The sequence below is a fragment of the Hydra vulgaris genome, chromosome 03 (genome assembly GCF_038396675.1).
Source record: "Hydra vulgaris chromosome 03, alternate assembly HydraT2T_AEP".
NCBI classification, from domain to species: Eukaryota; Metazoa; Cnidaria; class Hydrozoa; order Anthoathecata; family Hydridae; genus Hydra; species Hydra vulgaris.
Window position 1 is genome coordinate 15922436 of NC_088922.1, and position 26419 is coordinate 15948854.

Genomic DNA, 26419 nt, shown 5'->3' on the forward strand with positions numbered 1-26419 from the left:
TAAGTGACAAAAATTTTTTTACCTCCTCTACACAATATAAAAGAATGTTTTTAAATTCTTTTATGTTCAAAAGACTAGGTAACTTCTAAATTTCAAAAAGTTATCATCTAAAACATCTAGGATTATTTTTTTTTAACAAACTGCTTAAAATTAAAATTAATTTAAAGATGTGTTAACTTTTTTTGTAATTAATAATTTTTCATTTAAGTAGAATAAAATTACCAACGCAACGGGAGGCTCGAGTTCTGATCGCATTATGAAAAATGGCTCGAGTTTTCGCGATTGAAAGTCTAAAAATTTATTTAGCTAAAGTACGTGGGTATAAAATATAATTGTATTTTAACAACATTATTATTCTACAAAGCAGTTAATGATATACTTAGTGCACCAAAAGTTTTAATTTTCGTGCACCTTTATCCCGTGTGATTAGATGTTTTTTCAATTACGTATTTTAAACTTAAAAAATATAATAAAATTCATCTGCAAATAATCTGTAATGTTTGTATTATTTGATAATGTAAACACTAGTAGAATAAAATAATATAAAAATAATAATAATGGTAATAATTATAATAATACTACTAATAACAATAATAGTAATAATGATAATAATAAATAATAATAACAATAATAATAATAACAATAATAATAGTTATTATAGCAATAATAGCAATTATAATAATGATCATAATGAGCTTATTATTATTATTGTTGTTATTATTATTGTTATTAGAGAAAAACAAAGTTAGTCTTATCCAAATGTTCCATATGGATAAGTGAAAATGAAGCAATATGTGAGACATCAAATTGTTACCTTAAAGTAAATAATTAAGTTAAATCTCCAGTTTTTTTGTTGATTACCATTTAAGCATAGTTCATTTAAAATTGTGCAATCAAGATATGAACATGATAAATGTATTTAGATAATGATCAGAGAATAATTAAATTAACAACTTATGAAAAAAATTTTGTCATGAGCACATATAAAGAAATCAAAGGTGTTAAATAAGTTCATTAAAAAATAGCATAGTAAGATCTCAAGTTTCTGTAACTTTTTGCTTTCTAGTTTTTAGTTAAGAAGAGAGTGATTTTTTTAAGTTTTTGATATAAATGGTTCTTTTGAACCTTTAATTTACATGCTTCATCTACTGTCAGACACTATTTGACAGTTAGGGCTATTATGCTCATCATTACTGCCAGTTAGTTCTTTTTTTTATACTTTTGCTAATGGGTGAGATGTAAAATATATGCTGGATTGGTTTTAGAGTGTTTTTTTTTCTTTTCTCAACCTTCAAAAGTTAGATGAACTTTCTTATTGGAAGTTCATCTAACTGTTGTTCCATCTTTGCTTAATAAACTACATATTACTATATACTACCTTGTTTTTAGCTTATAATTATCATAATTATCATAATTTCACTAAGCCTTTAACTTTAACTCTCTACATTTTCATTGACTATCAAATGTTATTTTTCATTATTGTGTCTCCCATAAGCAGTTGATATGTTAATAAAAAATTTATTATAAAAAGCAATGCAATTGGTGTATTTATTATTGTTGTGCATTTAATGTGATTATTATTTTTATTTAAAATATATATCAAGTATCATATTATTTATCAAATAAAATAAATTATAGTTCACTAATGTATTTCTTAACAATTATTTAATATTATTTCAAATGAATGTTATTTTATGAAAAAACTTTACTAAAACTAAAGCATTTATTTCTTGGTAAAAGCCTAACAACAAATCTTTCTTTGAAATAAACTATGTTCATAATATTTTAGACTAACAATAATATAAAAATCTACAAAATTAAATCATAAAAGTTTTATTTTGTGTTTATGCATACACGGTTTGTGCAATTTTTGACTGTTTTTGACCCCCTCCCGTAAAGCTCCTCCCTCACCTCTAAAGCATTATGTAATTTATGGACAACCCTAGAGCAAAATAATAGTATAAAAATCTGTAAAATAAAATCATAAGTTAAAATATAAATATCTATAAAATGAAATCATAAAATCGTATTTTCTTTTAAAAGGTGTAAATAATGTAAGCATTTTGTAAATAATGGAATTTTGTAACTAAAGTAACTGATATAGTTTATTAAGTACTATTTAATGTTTTACTATTGTTACATAATGCAAAATGTGTTTGATTTAAATTTATACTTTTCTTATTTTAAATAATATAAATATCAGTTATTTATAAATATTTATAGTACTCAAATTAAATTTAAAAAAATATATATATATTTTTTTAATATTTTGGTTACAAACTTTTAGTTTTAAAGGGATGTGCAATATATTATCACGCGTAAGCGAGTCGAAGAATGAGCCATGAGAGAGTAGTGGAGCTGCATCGTCAACCTGGAATCGGTTTTGGGTTCAGTGTAATAGGTGGTTGTGACACTCATATTCCACATATGATTTGCGCTCTTGTGAGAGATAGCCCAGCTCTTGTTTCAGGGCAGGTAACTAATTACTTAAATTATAAGAGTTAATACTAAATTAAATAGATGTAATTTTCTAAATAATATTTCTAATTTATAACAGAGAGTAAAAATTTGATTTAACTGCTTAAATAACAACTAAAAGTTAATTTTTATTATTTTTTAATTTTTTTTGTAAGATTTAGTAATACAAAAACTGTTATTTATATAGTAAATAGTGCCTATATCAAATATTATCATTCAAATTTTTGTAACAAATATTTTTACATAAACATCGTTCAAAAGTTAATTTAACTTTTTTTAAATTGATTACTTCTTCTATCTTACCGCTTATTGAATAATTTAAAAGTTAAAAATGATAAAAAGTTGCTTAATCAAAATCGCTTACTGCTTACATGAAATCGCTTAAGGCGTATGTTAATTGCTCTACGCATAACGCTTTAAAACAAAGCTTGATATATATATATATATATATATATATATATATATATATATCAGGCCTTGTTAAGAAGCGCTACGCAGCTCGCATTTTGCTTGCGAAAAGGCGATTTGCCTACGCGCTCAGCAGTTTTGCGCTACGCAAAAACTTATATCTTTTAGAATATTTAAATTATCTTTTGATTACCGTTAACGTGACGTTTATTCAGAAGAAATAAAGTCGTAAGTAAAAGCATTTAACCGCAATTGTAAAATAATAGATTTTTTTGTTAAAGAAACAGTTTGTTTCATAATTTTTTTTTGCTATTAAAAATTAGTTAAAAATAAAAAGTGTTTTAAGTTTTATCTTAAGGAATTAAATATATAAATTCCTTTTAAATATAAAAATTATTTTTAGTCATAATAAGTTTAAAAAATGCACGATTTATTTTGATGTAAATATTTTATTAATAAGATATTTTGTTTATTGTTAATTCAATAACGTAAAGTTTTAATGACGTTCATTTAATTTACGAAAATAAATTACGATCACGAATATGTTATCGGTAACTGATAAATAACAAAAAAAAACTTTATTGTTTAAAAACATTATTAAAAAGAGTTCACAAATTAAATAAGAAAAAATGTATTAACAGTTAATAAAATAACCAAAAACCAAATATAAAATCATAAGAAAATAAACAAATATTTTACGTTTCATTAAAAAAATTTTTTTTAAATAAAATTTAGTTCATATTTGAAAAAAATAATAAAAATGTTTTTTTTAATAAGAACTTAGATTTTATTTGTAACTTTTGTTATAGTGAGAAAAAAATAACTGTTTGTATGATTTTTAATGCGTTAATAAAATAACTTTAATTACAATGCGGTACTTGAAAAGACGCTAGTGACGCAATATAACTTCTAACGATGCAAAATATATTTGCTGAGTTGAGTTACTTAGAAATGCGCTACGCGTTTTCGCTACGCAGCGAAATCTCGTAACAAGGCCTGATATATATATATATATATATATATATATATATATATATATATATATATATATATATATATATATATATATATTAGAGATGGGCTGGAACTTGGTATGTTGAGTCCCCGATTCCGGGTTCCTGGAAGAAAAAACCGGGTCCAAGTCTGGGTACCCGGCACTGAGTCCACATTAAAACAGTGGAATAAAAGCTTGGGAAATCTTTTGCGTTGAATTTTTTTTCTCACAAAATAACGCTGAATTATTTGCGCTAATTAAGTTTGCCTAAATGTATTAAGTTTCTTAATATTAAATGATAATTAATAGGTTGTTAATATTTGAAATAAGGGATTGTCCATACTCTCCACCTTCCTTAAAGTACCTACAGTTTTAATCTACCTACCCAAATTTTCATTTTTAAAGTACCACTTAACCATATAGCTTCAGCATTTAAGGTAAATGTTTATTAAAAATTTTTTTTAAGATACCCAGTGCAAGATACTGCAAAAAAATGGTCGATTCCAGGTACTTGGGAAAACAACCTAATTATTGGGTACCCAGGTCCAAACCGGGTACCCGGCACATCACATATATATATAAATATACATATACATATATATATATATATATATATATATATATATATATATATATATATATATATATATATAAATTATATTAGTGTATTCTATAAATAGAGTGCTCAATATTCTTAAAGAACAGAGCAATAATAAATTAGTAAAAACACTTATCTTATTTTTAGTTGTCTTCAACAGCATGTTTCTCCATCACTAGGTTCATTTTCCTGATGAGCTTACTGATGGAGAAACATGCTCTTGAAGACAACTAAAAATTAGATAAGTGTTTTTACCAATTTATTATTGCTCTGTTCTTTTAGAATATTGAGCTCTATTTGTAGAATACACTAACATAATTTATATACACACACACACACACACACACACACACACACACACACACACACACACACACACACACACACACACACACACACACACACAAATGTTAAGATATTGAGATATTCCAATACATTGAATTTTTATGTTAAGGTATTTGTTGGAGATGTATTACACAAGGTGAATGGGATAAACTTGTATGAGCTTCAAACAAAACAAGGTTTGTGATTTTATTTAAGTTGTTGTTTAAAACTAGCAGTAAGCAATTCATAGTACAAGTTGTTAAGTTTATTAGTAAATACAAATTAAGCAATGTTCATTTCCATTTATTATATTAGGGTAGGGTATTATAATCTACAATTTATAATAGTCTTAATATATTAACAATTTAATTGAATATATTATCTAAAATATATAATACACACATACACACACACGCGCACACACACACACACACAAAAACGCACACACACACACACGCACAACCTTGTTTACTTAATAATCAACTAATAAATTTTTTTAAATTGTTGAATAGAATTATATTTAAAAGTACAATAAAATATTTGCCAATTTCTTAACTAATTTATGTAAAGTGATGCATTAATATCACTGTAATGCACAATGTAAAAATGACTTCATGCAAATCTATATCATATAAATTATTTCAATTTTACTGTTAATAAGTTAAAAAAATGTGCTGTAGTTAAGTGAACGTTTCAAAATACAGTATGAAATTCAGTTAATACAATTTATGTAATTCAGTTGATACAAGTGAACATTTTCACTGAGCTGTAATAAAATATCTGAACTATATATTTTTAAAACAGTAAATCTCTCAAACATTTATATTTATTACTTTATAACGTCTTTAAAAAAATTAATGTTTTTTTATAGTTGTTGATCTTATCCGAGGTTGCAAAGATAAAATCACTCTCACTCTTAAGGAAGGTAAAATATTATCTTATACCTTTATTTTATACTGTTTACTTATGTTTGTATTTGTCTGAGTATACATGTCTTGTAATGAAGTACATGCATAACTTCACTGATGTATAATGAAATTTTAAAATTTAAATTAAGGTTAGGACATCGGTAATTACCTGACATTTTTGGTACTACTGGTACCAGAATCGAATTAAAAATAGTTTAAAATTTTATTTCTTGGAATTGAAAATGTACATAAATCACAACTGAAACTGGAATTAAAAATCAATAAAAAGGAAGTGTTTTCTTTTTACTATAAACATAAAATAAAAAATAACCAAGAAGGTTTTCTCTATTAAAAGAAGTTTTTTTATATTTTTCGGATGCAGTCTGTTCTTTTATTTGTTAATATACTCCTAGCAATTAAAATCAATCTTTCAACAACTGTGGATGATGGGGCTTGAGGGAGGTATTTTTTCGCAACTTCAGTTGGTGCTTGCTGGATTTTATGGGAAGCCAATGGAAAATCTAAAAATTGTTAAATACTTTTATAATTTTGGAAGCTAAAGTTGTTCATTTGTTTCAAATTTCAATTTTGTTTGAGATATTCTGAAATAGTTTTTGATATTATGAGTGAAAAAGATGTATTTTTTTCTATTTTCCGAGTTTAAAACTTGCAGAAGCCGATTCATTATCAAATATTTTATTATTGTCTATTTGGGACATGACAATCAAATAAAAAATTTTCAAAGCGGTATCAGATCGAAAAAAAAAAATACTGTTTGTATTTTGGATCAAGAAGAGTAACTGAATAATGTTCTGTGTTTTCAATTAATGAAAAAGGTTTTTTCAGTACCTTTTTCAAAACATTTTTAGTTTCTGAAAAGTTTAGGAACTTGTTTCAAAAGTTTTAGTTGTTTTTTTTGTTACAATCAGAAAATAATGTTAAAATCAGTACCTGACAACATCTGTTGCAAAAATACACAAGATTCTCACCATTTTTTCATAATAACTTCAATCTCGGATAGAAAATTTAATTTCTACATAAAGAAATTTGAGTAATTTAGAAGTAATCACTGGCATCAGATGTAAAATTCTCTGGAACATGTAGTAGGTAGAATTTCAACTTGTTATCAATTTTCAATCCAAGGCTCTTCTTTTTCTCAACTTCAGTTTTCAATCCAAGGCATTCTTTATTATCCATTTAGATTTCTTGCTGTATATAAAGTTTAATGAAGAGTAGAGTTTGTTGCATAAGTTCAGACACTTCAGTTTGTCTGTAATGGCATTTGAAAATAAAGTTTTTTAATTACAAGGTAAAAGTAGTTTTGAATCCATTTGATATAAAGTTACAGTCTGTTTCATTAAAAATTGATTTGAGATTTGCTGCATTGTCTTGTAAGCAAATTTAACAGTCAAATTCTACAGTCAAAAAATGTTTATTTTTCAAATCTTTCAATCACTTTAAAAAATCACTTTCAATCATAAGACTTAACAAAGGACTATACATGCTATCAAATTCAAATTAAATAATAATTACATTAGCCTACTCTCATGTGCTTTATTGAAACACGAGTTTGAATGCAAAGTACTTATTAGACATAGGCCCAATGTAGGTATTAGCAATTTAAAAAATGTTGTTTTTAACAACGCATATTAGTTTAAACTATAAAAAAGTAATCACCAACAATGTATATTAAAAAGGTTTTTTTTGAAAGGATTTGTCTAATGAATAAATATTGAGTAATACTACAGTTTAGGTAATATAAAAACAAAAACAAAAATCAATATAATTTCTAAATAACCATAAGCATTATCAATCCTAAACCTCACATTTTTTCAAAATATGCAATTTGTCTTTCATGTGAATCTTACTTAGATCTTATTTAATCCAAACCAGTTATTTCATGTTCACTAAAATTGATGCCTTTGCATAAAGAAAAGCGTGGCTGACAGACTAAAAATTGGTGAGTCATATAAAGAGATTAGTGACATTTTTGACTTTTATATGGAAATAACCTTCTTACATTTGTTTTTAAAGAACACGTGACACATCTATGTCTTTTGGATGTTGAAAGAGATTGTGTTTTTACTTGATCAACTATTGGATGGAATCTTTGCATCTGATATGTAGATTCAAATGGTGTCCATGCTCATGTTTCTAACTCTGTTAGAAACAATCTATGTTTATTTTTTAAAGGTCAGTACTAATATAAATCACTTGTGAATTTTTATAACATTTATTTCTGTAGAGAAAATTGCCATAGGTCATCACTTGGTGTTTCTGCTCACACTATAAGAGTCACATATTTGATCTGCTCATTAACTCACTTTTCTGAGAGTGCCAATATATGAAAACTTCTTAGTTTTTAAGTTACCATTGAGTAACAGTAAGTCAAAGCCAATCATCAGCTTTTATATTTCAACCAAATCCCAATAAAGGTTCAGCTATTCTCATCATCACATCACTTAGTTTGTTAATAAAGCAGAAAGGGTCTTATGGTTGTTGCCCAGCATAAATTTTCAATTTGACTGTATAAAACATCAAAAAGACTAATTTGATGTTTTATAGTCAAGACTATGTTTTATATTGCTGTTTTTGTTTGGTTTTCAATATATGTATTGCCGAAACTGACATCTCAATAGTCTGGAAGCATTTCATCAATAGTGAGACTTTCTCTTAAATTAAAACTTTTATGATGATTCTGATGACAAGGCTCATAACTATACTGAAATTTTCAAGTCACAAAAACTTAAGGATTTTGTCAGTAAAAAAATTATTACAACATTCAAGTGGAGTTTTGGCAGAATATACTGGTTGATTAGCTTTTGTAATCAGTAAAGTAACTTAGTAGGAGATTTTGGAATGTCTGCTAAAGACAGGAAATTTCTAGAAAGAACTAGATTTAAACAGGCTTCAGTTATTTGTTATTTGCTCCAGCGTGGAGAAAATAACAAATAACTGAGGCTTGTGCCTGTAAGACAAGTCGCATCTTACAGAGGATTAGCAATAAACAAAATTAAAATTATGGGAACAAATAATAATAGTCTAATCCCAGTTGCAACATCCAACAGTTATCAAATGCAATAAGTGAAACTACAATTAACTAAAAACAAATCCATCTATTGATACACAAATATTTAAGTGTAAATAATAAGAAATAGTCTTTAACTAAACATTCTGATACTCAAAGTAAATTCTCAATGTAAAATATTTTAATTGTTGATACTATTCATTTCATATTAAATTTTTATCTTCATTTCCTCATAAATAAATATAGTATTATATGTATATTAGCACATGCCCACTATGATTTTTAAAATGGTGACTTTAATTCTAAAATTTTTTTCAGACTAATTGTTTTAGATTTATTTGCAACAATTAATCAAAATTAAAAAATTTGACTTTGTCAACTTTAATTAAATTTTTTTAACAATTGGTTGTTGATGTTGTCTTACAAATAAAAGTAATTATATTTTAAGATTTTATATAATTTTGCTTCTTTTGGGATCCAGAACCCAAATTTAAAAAGGTATCATAAATAAAATTCAAAAATGAAATAGTATAACTGATGATTATATCCTCAAAAAAATTTTTTTTTTTAATATTTGAAAGTTTTCAAAGATGTTTTTGAATCAGAAAAAACCAGGTTCACAATATTTTTCTGGCACCCATCCCTGACATTTAAATGCACTTTATTTATTTAGGTTATATTTAATCAATTTGTATTTAGTAATATTTGCTAAATATATCTACTTAAGTAGTATTTTTCAGAATGTGTTTCTGGATTTTTATTTAAGTTGTATTTATTTCGATTGAATTTATATATGTTTCATTTAACTGGCATATATTTATTTGCGTTCCTATAAGTATTGAATTGCCAAAAATAAAGAAGGTTCCTCAAAAAACATGCTTGTTCATAGTAGTGTATAAATATTTATGTAAAAATAGAATAAATTAATTTCAAATTTTTTTATGATTTTTGTTTAAAAATTTCCTTCGGGTTGGTAATTTTCAGAATAAATTTTAATTTTTTTATTTATTACTCTCATATTTTATTATTGAAAACATTTACTAATGTTTTCAAAATTTTAATAGTATAGAATATTTGTGTGCAAAAATAGAGCAGCAGAACATTTAAGTTTTTAAAGCACTTTGTTGCAAATATCAAAATTTATGAGGTTCGCAAAAAAAAAAATTAAAATTTGTATAAACTATACCCCTACCAATAAGATATGTGGTTACAAACAATTATCTAAAATGTTGTACAAAAATTTTTAGAAATTTTTTTTATGATCCTTATGATAATTCCATGCCTATTCATGTTGAATTTATTTGTATTGTTTATATATGTTGAATTTATTTGATTATTTAACGAAATTCCTTTTTTATCACTTTTAATTAACTTGTATTTTATATCTTTACAGATCGCCTTGCAAAGTTAAAAGCAAGGCCTTTTTTGGCTGATGATACCCTAATTGAACCTCTTCATGCTATAAAAGATGCAGTACCTAATGAAAACAACTATATAAAACAAACACAGGTTTCTCCCTCTTATGGAAGGAATAATTCTTTGGATAATTCTGTGAATTTACAAAGTCCAAGCATTTCTTTTTCACGTTCTTTTGATGTTCTTAACAGCTCAATAAACTCTATTGTACCCAATAAACAATCAATTCCTTCAACAAAAAATCAAGGAAGTAGACCATACTCTGCATTTCCTAGAGATCGTGTCTTAGGAGAGTCTTCAAGAAATGGTGTTGATGGCCGGTTTACTAGACTACAATCACACGAAGAATCTTCTTATGTTACTAATAATATAGAATCTCCTAGTAGTCCAAAAAAATCTTCTCTTTTGGCACAATCATTTGGGATCCCATCCCCAATAATGAACCGCTCTAAATCAGCATTTAATTATGTCACATCAACAAACAATAAATTAGAAGTTGATGGTTTGAAAAGAACTTCACCTGACAATTTATGTAAGCATGAAAATAACTTACAAGCTATTTCTCAACATAACACATATGCTAAAAAACATAATGGACATATAAGAAATGAGTATAAAGCAGAGAAAATTTCTTATCAACAGCATCTAGATGATTTGCCTTCTTCACCTCGGCTTATAGCGCAAAAAAACCCTCCTGGCAATTTAACTTCTCCATTACTAAATCATAATGAGATCAATAACTTGAAAATTAACGAATCTGCAAACAAATCACCATCACCTCATAGTTTAAAAAAACAACCATCTGTTTATATTATGCCACCAACTAGTGTAAGTAATAGTGCAAGTTGCACACCACAAGTAGATAGCAGTCTTAATGAAGTAAGTAAGCCTGTACAACGTCGCATCTCAAACATACGTCCATGCAGTAGTTCAGATGTGGATCAAATTCCACAATCATTGAAAGTTGAAAGTTTCCAGTTGAATAATTTTTCTTCTCCTAATGTTTTTGAAAATGATAATGAAAGAATTGGTTCAGAGCAAAAGAAACTCACTCTTACACCATATACTCACCCTGCACTCTCTCTGCAAGATATTAATAAACAGTTTATTTTTTGTCCGCAACAAAGTTCATCTAGCCGTGTTTGTCCTACCTTTGAACCTTCCCCTGACTTAGTTAATTCTAAACATGTAGATGAATCTTTAAAGACTTCAGATGTTATAAATAATATAGATATTAGTCCTTTAGAGATAGCGAGTCGATTATATACACTAAATGGATATAAGGATACTGATGTTGCACCAATGCTTGGAAAAAAGTCAGTATTTATTTTTTTGGTTAAACAAATTTTCAATATTTTCTTAATTTTGTCATTTTTAAATCAAATATATAATAATAGAGGAATACAAATATATAATAATAGAGGAATACAAATTTTATTTTCAAAACTAAGAATTTTATATGTTTTATGTTTAGCACTGAGCTTAGTCAGCAAATATGCAAAGAGTACCTGCGATTTTATAGATTTGATGGTTTAAGTTTAGATGGAGCGCTTCGGTATATTTTATTTTGCCTAATTAAACATTTTGAAATCTTTTGGAGCTTTAAAACTACATAAAAATAGGCAATAAACCCTATGACTTCCCATTCTTTGTCTTAAACATGAATAAGATTTTACTAAATAAATTACACTTTTGGCCAATATGTCTTTTTAAAGACTTTTACAGAAAATTTTTTACTTTAGGAATTTCTTAGGGAATTTTCCATTGACTGGTGAAACTCAAGAACGAGAAAGAATATTAGTTCAGTTTACAAAGCGTTATATGGAATGTAATTCACATTGTGACATGAGCGAAGGTATGATTTAAAATTTTACAGCTATGGAAAAATATTTTTTTGGCTATGTTTGGATATTTTAAGCATGGGAAAAATTTATAATTAAATAATTAAAAATAATGAAAAAAATATTATATTTTTTTTACTTGTTTAATTATATTATACATGTTTTTTAATTTTATAAATAAATAATTTAATACGGTTTTTATTACAAAAGTTAAATTAAAATAAATTAAGTTTATTTAATCACTATAACTGTCTGCAAATATTTAATTAATTAAGAATTAAGTTGAATTTTATCTGGGAAAGGTGCATTAAATATTAGGCATATTATATAGTGTTAAGTATGTCAAGTATATGTGTTAGGTATAAAGTATTAAATTTATATATGTAAAGTAACATATTATGTAAATGAGAACATAATACTTCAATTTGCATAGATCCAAATATAATTGAAGTGTGAAGAAGAACAGTACTAAACCATTTTTTGTTATTTGCACTTTTTTTCATAGTTTCATTTAACTTTTGATGATCTCTCTATGCACTACAACAATAATACTAGTTCATCTTTCTTTCATTATTTTTTGCCATAAAGTAGATTTAAACTAGTCCATTAGTTATAATTCTTATAACGCGCCAAATCAAGTTTAATAAATTCTATCACCAGAATACGCCCAAGTCTATAAAATGTCAGCCCAGTACAAAAGTTAAGTTGACGTATGCTCAGAATGTGAGAACTTGGGATCAAGAATACATGACAAAAACTTAAATGACAATGCTAATAGAGTGGCGGTAGCGCAGCTCATGGTGCACAAAAGACATGCTAATAAATTTTGTAATAAGATCAGAGACGTAACAAATCTTTGTAATACAAATACAAACCTAGCCGGACTTTGTTTTGACTTTATGCAAAACCTCCCTCTTCCGCACATACCTGTTCAAGAGGTATTTTACTATTGTCAGCTTTGGATAATTACCATTGAACTTCACAATCTGGGAAATAATACGGGCCACTATTACGTTTATCATAAAGGACAGGCTCGAAAAGGCCCAAATGAAGTATGTACCATTCTACAGAACTATATCTTCACAAAAATTCCGGATTCTGTTCAAGAACTTCATCTATTCCCTGATGGCTGTCCTGGGCAAAATAAAAACCATACCTTTGTTCAATTTCTAGTAGCTATACAAGCTGGAAAGCATTTTAAGAAAATTTATCATTATATTCCTATGCAGGGACACTCATTCCTTTCATGTGATAGAGACTTTGATACTATAAAAAGAAATATACGAAAGCATGATCGCATGACTATATTGATTTGATAGTAAGTAGCAAAAAAAATTCCAAGCCATTTATGGTTACAAAGATCACACACGAGGACATTTTAAATTTCAAAGATTGGTGGCTTACTATTTATAAAAAAGCCCCAAATCCTATCAGACACAACATACAAAACCGTACATTGGATTATAAAATGTTTGCTTATGACGGTGCAATGCCTGGGTATGTTTATTGATGGACTATGTTCCCGAACTTTTAAACTTTTAAAAAATCGAGTTAAGCAACAACTGCCCACTAAGAAAGTTTATCAGGAACCAGTTGCAATAAATGAAAAAAAATTCTATGATATTAAAAAGCTGGAATGTTACATACCCACAAACGCAACTTTTTATAAAAATAGTTTTATAAAAATATATATTCCTGGAAAACAACCGTCAGCGTGAAAGAAGATAATTAACTTTTTTTTTTTATTGCAATGACTATTGTTTGTTAATTTAAATATTTATTTGTTTAATAAAGTACGGCTTTACACATAAAGTTCGCAGTTTTTGTTTTATTCTCACAATTTTTGTAGCACGAACAACTTTTTTTTATGAACTTCCACTATATTAATGGGTCCTAAGCTAAGATAACTGGCATCCAAAGTAAATAGTTTATAAACTACAGATGGTGTTCGATTGACATCACAATGTAGACATTGTTATTCCGACGCCATCGTTTAGGTCAAACAAATGCGCATTAGTTTAGCATGAGGTTAATTATTATCATATGTCAATGTGGTTCCTATCAAAAAAACCGTTAAAAAGTTGATTATTTTAAATAAATTTATGTAGAATTTCTTTTTTTCTCATGGTATAATTAATTTTTTTTTCAAACTTAAACTCAATATTTAATAACTTATTTTCTAAGCACCGTCTAGCAAGGTAATTAACCTTAACAACTAAGTAAATTGTAAGTAGTTTGAACAATAATACATTACAAACAAGCAAAACCACAAACTTTGAAGAATGTACAATTTTAGAGGCAATCAACACTAATACAAAAAAGTTGTAAAAGTTCCAAATGATTACGATTTTACTATAAACTAAAATACTATAAACTTCAAATTGTTGAAAATTTATGTTTACCTTTAGCTGAAATTCCGGAATGTTTTTCATAAAACATAGACTTTTTATTTACAATTTAACTTCTCACATGGTTTATGTCCATAAATTAAACTTTAAAGTTAAAAGCTTTGTGTTCAAAAGTAGCTGCTTTTTGCATTGAACCCTGCAGTTAAGAAAAGTATACGCATTTGATGAAAGTTTGATATAAAGGTCTTCATTGGCTTTAAGATATGTTAGAAGTAAAAGATATGAATCAAGTTAAAAAATTTATAAAATAAGTTGTAACATTTCAAGGACTTTTATGTATAGTACAAGTATGTATAGAAGTGTTGCAGTATTATTTATGCATACGAAGCTGTTGCAGTATTATTTGTGGCTTGTGTTGTTTAAAGAAATGAAAAAAATTAGAAAAAAGGCCATTCATCATTGAATAGATTTGTAAAACCTCATAGCAGTAATAAAAAAGTATTCAGGTATTGTCAGAGAACTGTGAATCATGTAAAGTTGTGGAATGCAGATAAAAATGTTGATTATCACTTAAAAAATTGATTTTACTTTATGGATTAGTTAGCAAAGTTTACATTGCATTTACATTTTGCTACAGTTTACATTACATTTACATTTTATTACATGGATTAATATACAACACTGAAATTCAATGCTGCATCTTAAAATATAGTACAAAGAGAAAGGCAATAGAGTGAAGTGGTGCTAAACGAAAGCACATAAAAGAATAGTCTGTGGATTCAAACCTAGTTTCACGACAAACAGGTGAATTCTTATGAATGTAAATGCCAAGGCCAAGCATGTGACTATTAGAGTCTTTACGAATTAGAGGAAGATAACCATCAACACTAAGATCACAAGATGAGACAGCCGAACTCAAATTAGTCTCACAAAGAGCAAGTAGGTCTGGTGAACTTTGCAAGAGATAAGACTCAACAGAAGAAAAGTTACTTCGAAGACCACGTATATTAGTGAATGATAGGTTTAGAGAACTTGGTGATGATGATGGTTTTTTGTGTTTTATAGTTTTTGGTACTTTATTCATTTTTAAATTAGATTGAAGAACTTGACTCAAGGCATAGATAGTACTCAGAATACTGTTTAATAGCCCAAGCAATTGCATCATTACTACTAATAAACCCTAAGCCGTAACAAAGGGCTCCAAATGTGGCCTCCGCAATGCACACCAAAAGTATGGACAGGGACACCATCCATGCGCAACATGGCACTGTTAATAATTTGATATTTTTCAGCTGTTGATGGAATCAGCCTCTCTGAGAGCTACCACAGAGTTCGGGAAACCTGACTACCAGCCGGCCTCAGAACCATAAAACTGAATTTTAGAGCTGTACCCTCATTAGGAGATAATAGAATGAGTTGCCTAGTCATAAAAACAGAGACACAAGCAAAACCCATGCATTGAGTCAAGAAGATCCAGCATTCAATATCCTAAACTGGAAACAATGTATTAAAAATACATCTGTGCCAGCCTATAGATGAAGAAGGGGTGCGAGGCGTTACGAAAGGGGTGCGAGTGTTACGAAATTACAGCTTGTTAATGGGGTAGACCCGTATAATATGAAATTTAACGAATGGGACATAAATCATGAATCACTTCATTCCGTGAAGTAACTTCCGTAAAGTATGCACACATATGCTTAACAGATATTGTTTGCCTACAAATAATTTATTTAAGAATGAGCCTAAATATATGTATTGTTGAAGCATACAAGAAAATAAGTAATATCAATATCACAGAGATATTTATTTTGCTCCTTATTATGTTCCATATAAACTGAACAAAAAAAAAGGTATCAAAAAGTTGCTGTCTAAAAGTACTTAAAAGTCCTGCTACATGTTACATTAAAAATTATATATATATATATATATATATATATATATATATATATATATATATATATATATATATATATATATATATATATATATATATATATATATATATATATATATTTCATACATTGTTTAGGTGAGACATCTTTAGAATTAAAGTGAGCAGAGAGTAACCGTAGACAAAACAAGTACTTGGCATAGTTTTACAAGGATAAAATAATTTATAGTTTCTATGAAAAAAAAACATGAAAGCAAAGTGTGTTGGACATGAAATCAGAAAAAAACAGCACATGTCTAACACACTTTGCTTTCAGTGGTAATATATAAAATTGTAAATAAGGCCCACAACTAACAACATCTTTAAATGACTAAGAGTTACCTCTTCTGAGAAACTCATTGCACACTATTCAATGAAATGAAATAGATGTATACTTTTATTTGCAGCAGTTTTTCATGCACAGAATGGTTAATTAAAAACACTGCTTTTAAGCAAGCTTTTAAATTTAAAGTTTAACTTATGAACAGTGCCCATGTGATAAGTTAATTTGTCAATAAAAAGTGTGTTTTATGAAAAACATTCTTGACCTAACGGCAAAAAGATACACATATAGTTTCAACAATTTGAAGTTTATAATAAAATTATAATCATTTCTATTCTCTGCAACTTGTTTATATTTTTAGCACGAGTGTTGACTGCCTCTAAAATGACATTCTCTTTTTAGTTTGTGGTTTCCCTTGTTGCCAATTATTGTTGTTAATATTATTAAATACTTTTAATATACTAAAGCAATTTAATAAGTAATTAAGCATATTATTTATATACATAGCATTTTAAAATATTAATATAATTTAATAACTTATTTAACATGCTTAAACAACCAAAATGTAATCACTGTGTCTGAATTATCAAGTAGACATGAATGACTGAATTAGCAAATAGACAAAAATGTTTAAAAAAAAAGAATCTTATGTGTTATAATACTTAAAAGAAGATGTAAAAATGTAAAACAAAAATAATTAAGTCTATTTTTGAATGCTTTGGAGTACTTTATATACAGTTTACTTATTTGCACATTACTTATAATACACTTATGAAAACAAGTTATTTAATAGAGTTTTATTTTAAGCAAAAATAAATTACTTATATTGTGAGAGAAAATTAAATTCTACATCAATTTATTCAAAAATAATCTTAAAAAATTTATCTACTACAAGGTATGTTATCTAAATAATTGTAATTAAATACATTATGCTATTAAACGCTCGCTTTGTTTACTTTATTTGACATACAGTATGACGGCCGCGAATTTTAATGTCACATGATAGAATACCATCTATAAGTGTTTAAAACTTAAACATTGATTATCTCGAAATAAAAATATTGGACTAGTGCTGTTCTTCTTTTTACCTATTCAATTGTCATGTTAGTTGACATAATTTTTAAATTTGGATATATCCAAGTTTAATTAATATGTAAATGAGTACATAATAGATTTACATATATCCAAATTTAAATATTATCTATACAAATAACATTTCCTTATTATTTATGTATAATGTGGAAGTGGTGTAGTAGTAGGGCGCTCGCTTCATATGCGAGAGGTTCCGAGTTCAATCCCCACCACATCCCTGGTAGTACCGCGCTCAACTTGTTTCTTCACGCAGCGGCCTTGTTCATCAAGTTTTGTGTTTCGGAGTTATAGAGTTGAGAGAGGGTTATAACCACAATTAAGTAGCCTCCTTGTCTGTAGTGGCCTTCTGGGCCTTGGGGAGGTGAATCAACAAAAACAAAAACAAAAAATACCAATTTGTTTGTGACACTTATTTCTTAGACTTAGTGTTCTATTCACTTCTCTTTAACTTTGTATTCCAACAAGTAGAAGTTTTACAGCTTTTTCAACCTTATATAATAAATAAATAGCTAGAGAAGAAAACTATAAAAATCACTATTTAAAAATGAAACATTAAATTACATCTTACTTCCTATTTCTACACCCTTTCTATTCAACTTTCTTAAATTTTACTATTTGTTTTTATGTTTTTAAAATAGTTTAATCTTTATGAACAAAAACTTAGTTGTATCAGACTTCAATTTTTTGTCACTGAACATCAGTATGTGTTCTTAAAATTAGTTGTTAAGTAGTATATGTATTTTATTGTGAAATAAATTTTTCGATGAAATTACTTGATGTTATCAAATATTTTTTTATGCTGTCATTTATGTTTTATATATGTTTTAGATGCTGTCCATACACTTGTTTGCTCACTAATGTTGCTTAATACTGATTTACATGGTCATGTAGGTTCAAATATATTGTTTTGATTGGGTTATTTAATATTATATTTAATATCTTTTATTTTATATACAAGTGGAAATACATTTAGGAGATTCTTATGAGTATACATCCTTTCAAATACAAACAACGAAAATAAAGTTATTTTATTTGTCAAAAATAAAGCATCACTTAAATCAACTTAAACTTGATTTTTTATTTCTTTTACAGGGTGTTACAAACAGAATGACCCTAAATGATTTTGTCAACAATTTATCTGGGCTTAGTGATGGTAAAGACTTTCCAAGGGATCAGCTGAAGGTAACATATACACACGCATATATGCATATATATAATATAATATATATATATATATATATATATATATATATATATATATATATATATATATATATATATATATATATATATATATATACATATATTTATATATATATATATTTTATATATATATACATTTTATATATATATATATTTTATATATATATATTTTATATATATATATATTTTATATATATATATATTTTATATATATATATATTTTATATATATATATATATATACATTATATATATAAATTTTTTTGATTAAAACAAAAGAATAAATGCATACTAAGCAAAACTAGTTGTTTTTTTAGACGAAGCTCTCCACGGTTTTGTTGTAGGTCGAATAGTCTTCATACTCTACATCGCAATCTACAGGTTTGATAATTTATTCAAGCGCGTTTAATTCCTAAAAGTTTTAGTCATTGATTTTTTTTGTTGGTTTAAAAAATCAATTTTTTTTTTAATGACGCCATATACTAAAACTCTTAGGAATAAAAGGCACTTGAATAAATTATCAAGTCTGTAGGTTGTGGCGTATTATGAAGATTATTTGGACTACAACAAAATCAAGAAGAAGAGCTTCAACTAAAACAAAAAGCCAATTTTTCTTAAAATGCATTTATTCTTTTGTTTTAATCAAAAAAATTTAGCTGAAGCATTTTTTTTTAAATTCTTTTTAATATGAACACAACATGTTTCAACGATTTGGAATCCCTTTAAGGCCATAATACTTTTAAAGCATTTGTAAATATGTATCACCTGTGACCAAAACATCAAACAACTATGGACTAATTACACCAGAAGTTATTCCTCACTATTATTCCATCTTTTTAAGTTGGTCGCAGGTATTGGTTTGTGCTGGTTAGAGTTGGCCCAATAGCAACAATTATGATGGTTTATAATACCATTCAGTGTAAATTATCTTTTATGTCTGACCAATTAATATTGTTTAGCAAGTTGGGTTTTTCTTCAAACTTTGATGACATAGTATCACAAAACTCCATTCTTTTGTCAAAATGATCTTCCCTTAGTACTTCTACTGCACTTGGTTTGAATGATTGAAAGCTTCTTAATTTATCTTCCTTTAGTTCTTCTACTGCACTTGGTCTGCATGATCGAAATCTTCTTAAATTATCTTCCCTTAGCTCTTTCACTGCATCTGAATGATCGAAAGCTTCTTAAATAGCACTCTTTCAAATTAACAAATTGTCAGTTTCATTGACCATTTCTCTAACATTTTGGATAGTTTTCTCTGTACTAATAGAAGATAAGTGGCCATATCTTTCTTGATTATTAACACTATCGGTCTCCTAAAACTTGTTGTCCAAATTTCAAATCATTTTCTTATGAGGTAGTGGAGTGGTAAGATTGTTTTTCTATTATTTTCTAACCCTATAACTTCTAAAATTTGAAAAGTTGTGAAATCATGCTTTTTTTATATAGATATTTAAATGAACAGTTAACTTTAAATAGAATAGATAAATAGATTTTTAATAAACATATTATGGTAATTAAGAGTAATTTTAAAAAGCGTTTCACAACTTGTAATAAGTTTATTAGGTATCAATTTTCAGGCTTATTTTAAGTAAAAGTTAATTTAAAAAGTTTGAAAAAAAGTGTATATATCTGAGAAAAGTGTTTCTCCTGTCAATTATAAGTGAGTAAAATAGACTTCAAATCAAAAGAAGCTCAAAAACATAAAATTAGTGTTTGTAAGTTGAAAAAAAACCTTTAATTAATATATTTGATATAGGGTCATGGCACCACCTACCGCGACTTTAAAAAAACTTTTAACTTCAAAACTTCTTAACTCCAAAACCATAATAGATTTTTATTTAGGGTTTTCGAAATAATATTTTATACTCAATTATTAACTAAATTATATAAATCGAATTTGAGTAAAGTTATTTTTTTAATGTTATTTTTAATTTTTTGTAAGATCTAGTATGTTTCTTCACCTACCGCGATAAAGCACCACCTACCGTAATCGATTCTCCACCTACCGCGTATGAAAAAAATCGTATATTTTAATTGTACTTTTATATATTTAAATCGAGAAACAAATACATAAATTTAATATGATTATAAAACAAAGAAGACATTGGTTATAAAATTATTCACCAAAGCTTTTTTCTGAATTTAAACTTTTTTTCTTTTTAAATTTTTTTTTTTTAATGTTTTTTTTTTTGTCTTTTATTTTAATTTTCTTTTGTAACAGCTTGTTTTTTTTTAGACTTTTCTTGTTTTTCTTTTTCTTTTAATTCTTTTTTTTCAGCTTTATTTTTTACGTTCAATTTTTTTGATATCTTCTTTTCCTTTGCATTTTCTCTAGTTATCTGAATCTCTAACCATTTGGATGAAGTTACAACGCTCTGTAATCGTTAAACTTGTTTCAGCATTTTTTTCGTGATTGGTTGTTTTGGCCATAAAAGAAAGTTGTGTAATGGGTTTACATCTTTTATTATTTGTTTATTTAAATCAGGTGGATCTGCTGCTTATTTACTTTTACCAGATTCATCAATTGTTACGTTTTTTCCAAATTCGCTAACATTACTAGATACGATTTCATTTTGCATACTGCTAATATCTAAATACGATTCTTTATTGATATCATTGTTCAATACATTATAGTTGGCTTCTATTAAATTTATGGTTTGTTTTGAGCTATCGCTAAATTTAAGTTTTTTCCAAAATTTAAATAATTCTCTGAAGTCAGTTTTCCATCCCCATTCTTTATTTCCAGTTTTTTCAAACTGTAGCAATACTTCAGGTGCAATGTTGTTTTCAATTATGTTTCCAGCGTTATTATGGCTTGGAAGATTTGTTTCATTATTATCAATTGTGGAATTCAATTTAACACATTGAATTACTTTTTTATAATCAACATTGTTCGTATTAAAAGGGAATATTCCTGTCGACCTAATTCCGTTAATAATATTTTTTTTCATATTTGGACTCATAACAAAGTTATTCAACAACATTGGTATATTTTCTTTGCGAATTTCATTAAAATCGTTATCCAATTTAAATTGTCGACAAATGTTCTGTCACTTTTTTTTCATTGGTCTAACACATCTAATGGTTGTAAAATGTGTGTAACATTAGGAAAAAATAAAATCAAATGAATTCTTTCCGAAGAGCAATACATGCTGAGCTCTTTAGACAGATGCGAGCGATATCCATCCATGAACATATATATAGGTAATTGTGTATTAATAGATTTCAAATATGGTACTAACACATTTGTGAAGTACTCATAAAAGTATTCGGTTGTCATCCAGCCACTGTCACTTTTACCGAGTCCCCAACCTGGTGGTGCAGCAGCAGCAATAGTTTTTGGCATTCGAGCATACTTGTATAATGTTAATGATGGTGCAAATTCACCATTTGCATTTAAGCAAAATAGAGTTGTAAGGTTTTCCTTATCGCTGTTGTTGCAGTCTTCATAAACACTTCTTCCTCTAATGCCAATTTTTTTTACAGCTTTTTGGTGCTAACTCAAAACCAGTTTCGCCTAAATTAAAAACACGAGATGGATTATTAAGGTAATGGGCATCATCGCCTAATAATTCATACACTTCATTAAACCATTTTCTTATCGATGCTTCAGTTATAAGAGCTCAAGCTCGACTAATATGCTTTGCTCGTTTTTACGATAATTCCTTATGACGACGCATAAATTTATAAAACCAGTTTTTACTTGAGATATCATCTTTAAATGGTGTTTTTATACCTCGCCCTATAACTATTTTTTGTACTATCTTAATAACTATTTTGTTATCGCAAAACCCATGTTAGCGCACTGCATTAACAAAGCAACCAATTCATTCTCTACTTCTTCTCCAAGATATGATTTAAAGTCAGAGTTTTGCTGTTTGGGTTGGCTTTTACCAGATAATTTGTCGCGTAAGGTACTTTCAGGAACATTAAACTTTTTGCTGACACATAAAATTTTTTCACCTTTATTTAAAGCTCTAAGTGCTACATGCAATTGTTCTTCTGAATACAAAAGCTTTTCTCGAATATATATATTTTTTTTGAACCTTGCATCTTTGTAATCGGATTCATTTTACATAATAAATAAAGTATAAAAAACATATCAAATAAATACTCCCTAGGGCTAAATTACCTTTAATTGGTAATTGAGTTGAACTGAAATGGTTTTTTAGAGAGAAAATTTCACAAAATAAAACACGTCAGAAAAAATATTTTTATAAACGGTAAGTACTAACTATTATAATTTTTGTAATCACCTACCGTGTAAAAGATTATACAATGTTATACAAAAAATACTAATATTGTTTTATAAAATTTAAAATATTCAATGTTTTTACAACTATTTTAAACTTTTTTTAAAAAAATTATATAAGTTTTAAACTGTAAAAAAACTAGACAAACTTTTTTTTACTGCTGAAGATTTTCTTAAGAAAGCAATAAAAAATCATTTGCGGGTAAAAAAATATCTCAAATCTTTAAAAATATATATTTTTTAAAATTATTTATTAGTGAAATAAGTTAGTTTTGTATAAAACAATACTAAAAAGATAAATTTAAAAAGAAAACATAAAAAATTTATTGATTTTTTCTAAAACCACGGTAGGTGCTTCTTCACGGTAGGGGGTGCCATGACCCTATGCAGATATGATTTTATTCTTGTAAATTGTGATGATAGGTTTGAATTTAATTTAATGTAAATTTAAAAATTTACATTGTTAAAAATAATGTTCAAATTTGAAATTTAACTACTAAAAAATTTTAAATCTGTTTTTATTTCGAACATTTTGAACTTTGATTATTTTGTGATAAAAAAAAATATGCTAAAATCATGTCACCACCCTAGGTCATGAAGACCACTATAGTAGAGGAAGCTACTTTAGTTGTGGTTACAAAGCTCTCCTAACTCAAAAACTCAAGTGATAATTCATGAATTTTTATTTTTTTGTATGTATGTATGTAAAAATGCAGATATATATATATATATATATATATATATATATATATATATATATATATATATATATATGTATATATATATATATATATATATATATATATATATATATATATATATATATATATATATATATGTATATATATATATATATGTATGTATATATATATATATATATATATATATATATATATATATATATATATATATATATATATATATATATATATATATATATATATCTGTGTGTGTATGTGTATGAATGTATAATTTGTTTTTATGTTTTAGACTTTGTATAACTCAATTAAGTCTAAGAAAATGGTTTTTGCTTCTAGGTATTAAATTTTTATTTTAATTTTTGTAATTTTATTTTAATAAGTTTTTAATATTTTTAATAATTATTAATAATTTAATAATTTTAATCCGTATAAATAATTTAAAATAAATTTACATCATCAGACTTCTCTGTTTGGCCAGCACTTTAGCCCTCAAGACTTTTCGTGTTTTTTGTAAATTGCAACAAATCTTTTTTGTTTATTAAATGCTTTAATAAAAAATTGTGATAACTCTCTTATGTACAAATATTTATTTATAATTTTTTTAAACTAGTTTTAAAATATTTCATTTGGAATTTAAATAAAACTCTTTTTTTATTTTTTGTCACTTTTATTTTAATTTTTTTTTATTTAGAATTTTATTTTTTTATTTTTTGCTTTTTAAGTTGTTAATTTTTAAGTTTTATTTTTATAACAGTTGTTTTGTTTAAAATTTAAATAAAATGTTACTTTTTGTCATTTTTATTTTTATGTTTTACAACCGTGCACGCTAGTCTTAAAATGACCATCACTTGTGTTTTTTATGAAATATGTTTAAAACTATTTTGTAGAAATCTTTTTCTTTTTTATGAAACTTTAATTTTATGAAAATTATAAATTTTTTTCTTTTTTTCTTCGTGAAATTCAAAGTTGATAAAATATGTTGAAAAAGCCTTTTTTTTTTTCATTTTTCACGTGAAATTTTAAAGTTTATGAAACTTCACAAATTTGATATAAGAATATTAAAAACTAAATGCAATAAAATCTGTTTATTTAAAATAAAATTCAGACTTTAAAACAAAAAAATATGCACATTAATTTTTAGAAAAAAGAAGAACTAATGAAGAATTAAAAAAAAAGTTTCTACTATAACTTATATAAGTCCTATCTAAATAGTACCTGCCCAGCTTCAAATCTAAGTCAATGTATGTACTGAAGACCTTGCAGATAGCTTTTCGGTATGATGTCATCAGTGTAACAAGTCTTCCCAGGAAGCGCGTGCAGTCTCACATCTTGTTTGTCCACGCTCAAATTAATTATTTAGACAACTTGACCACATTTTTATGTAGTAAGCATTTTAAGAATTTGCAGCAAAATAAAGCTATAAGAAGCTAGAAAGGTTAAAACAGCAATACTTGAAGAAGGGAAACAAAGACTATATGAAAAAGAAAATCTAAATATAATAAGCTACAAAAAATTGAATATTAAAAAGTATATGTTGTCAAAAAATAGTATACCTAACATATATTTAACTGTTTTTGTTTTCAAATTTTTTAAACAAGTTTTTGTAAAAAAATAAAAAGTCCTTAATACTTATATTTAAATATAAAATATTTGGTTGTTTTCACTACCCCCATTAAAATAGTCTGCACTTTTGTTGGATTGTCCAAGTTGTGCATTTAAACTCAATAGTTTATTTTCTGATGAACTATTGTTTATGATGATGCTCCAAAAGCTTGTGGGCTAGTGAATTGTTAATTTACTGAACTTTTTAACGAAATTTTCAGTTTTAAATACATTTTTTTCAAACAGAGCAATCGTTATGTTCATTATCTCTAGTAATTTGTATTAATGTTGGAAATTGTGAAACATAAAAGAAACAATTTCAGGCATGTATCAAATGCTTATCACATTTGATGCATGTCTGAAATTGTTTCTTTTATATTGCCCAATTTCATACATTTTATAAAGAAACCATGTTATTCTTTTATTTAATTTATTCCATCATTATAAAGTTTATTATTTAAATAATATATTCTACAAATAAATAACAATTTATTTTCTTATTATATAATTATTGAGAAAAAACATCAAGTACAGCATAAATATTTTTAAAAGCAAGAGACAACAAAACGAATAAATGTAACAAAAATAGTTAACAAAATTTTTCATAGTTCTAGCGTACATAGCAAAATAGTTTCTTAATTGCGATAATTCTATGCGGTAGTGGTGTAGTGGTTGAGCGCTTGCTTCATAAGCGAGAGGTTCCGAGTTCGATCCCCACCACGTCCCTGGTAGTACCGCGCTCAACTTCGGAGTTATAGAGTTGAGAGAGGGTTATAACCACAATTAAGTAGCCTCCTCATCTGTAGTGGCCTTCTGGACCTTGGGGAGGTGGAAAAAAAAAAAAAAAAAATTATACGGACTGATAAAAATTGTGAATAAATTGCATATCAAAACTTTAAATTTTTGATAAATTTTTATAAAAGATAATATGTTTTTTTTCATCAACTTGTATCAAATTCGGTAGCCACACACAACAATTACTTTTAAAAAAAGAATACATAAGTTGCATAA

The 26419-nt window shown here is 26.5% G+C and overlaps 1 protein-coding gene across 1 annotated transcript in view; it reads left to right on the forward strand.

The window, feature by feature from the left end:
• The first annotated feature begins 201 nt into the window (after positions 1–201).
• Positions 202–26419, forward strand: part of LOC101239275 (PH and SEC7 domain-containing protein 4) — a 68961-nt gene continuing 42743 nt past the window's right edge. Inside the window, exons 1-10 of the mRNA XM_065792457.1 lie at positions 202–311; positions 2288–2475; positions 4933–4999; positions 5674–5727; positions 10132–11470; positions 11629–11709; positions 11897–12009; positions 18477–18535; positions 18741–18830; positions 24096–24142. Of these exons, the coding sequence (XP_065648529.1) occupies positions 2335–2475; positions 4933–4999; positions 5674–5727; positions 10132–11470; positions 11629–11709; positions 11897–12009; positions 18477–18535; positions 18741–18830; positions 24096–24142 (1991 nt within the window). The 5' untranslated portion in view covers positions 202–311; positions 2288–2334. The remainder of the gene's footprint in view (positions 312–2287; positions 2476–4932; positions 5000–5673; positions 5728–10131; positions 11471–11628; positions 11710–11896; positions 12010–18476; positions 18536–18740; positions 18831–24095; positions 24143–26419) is intronic.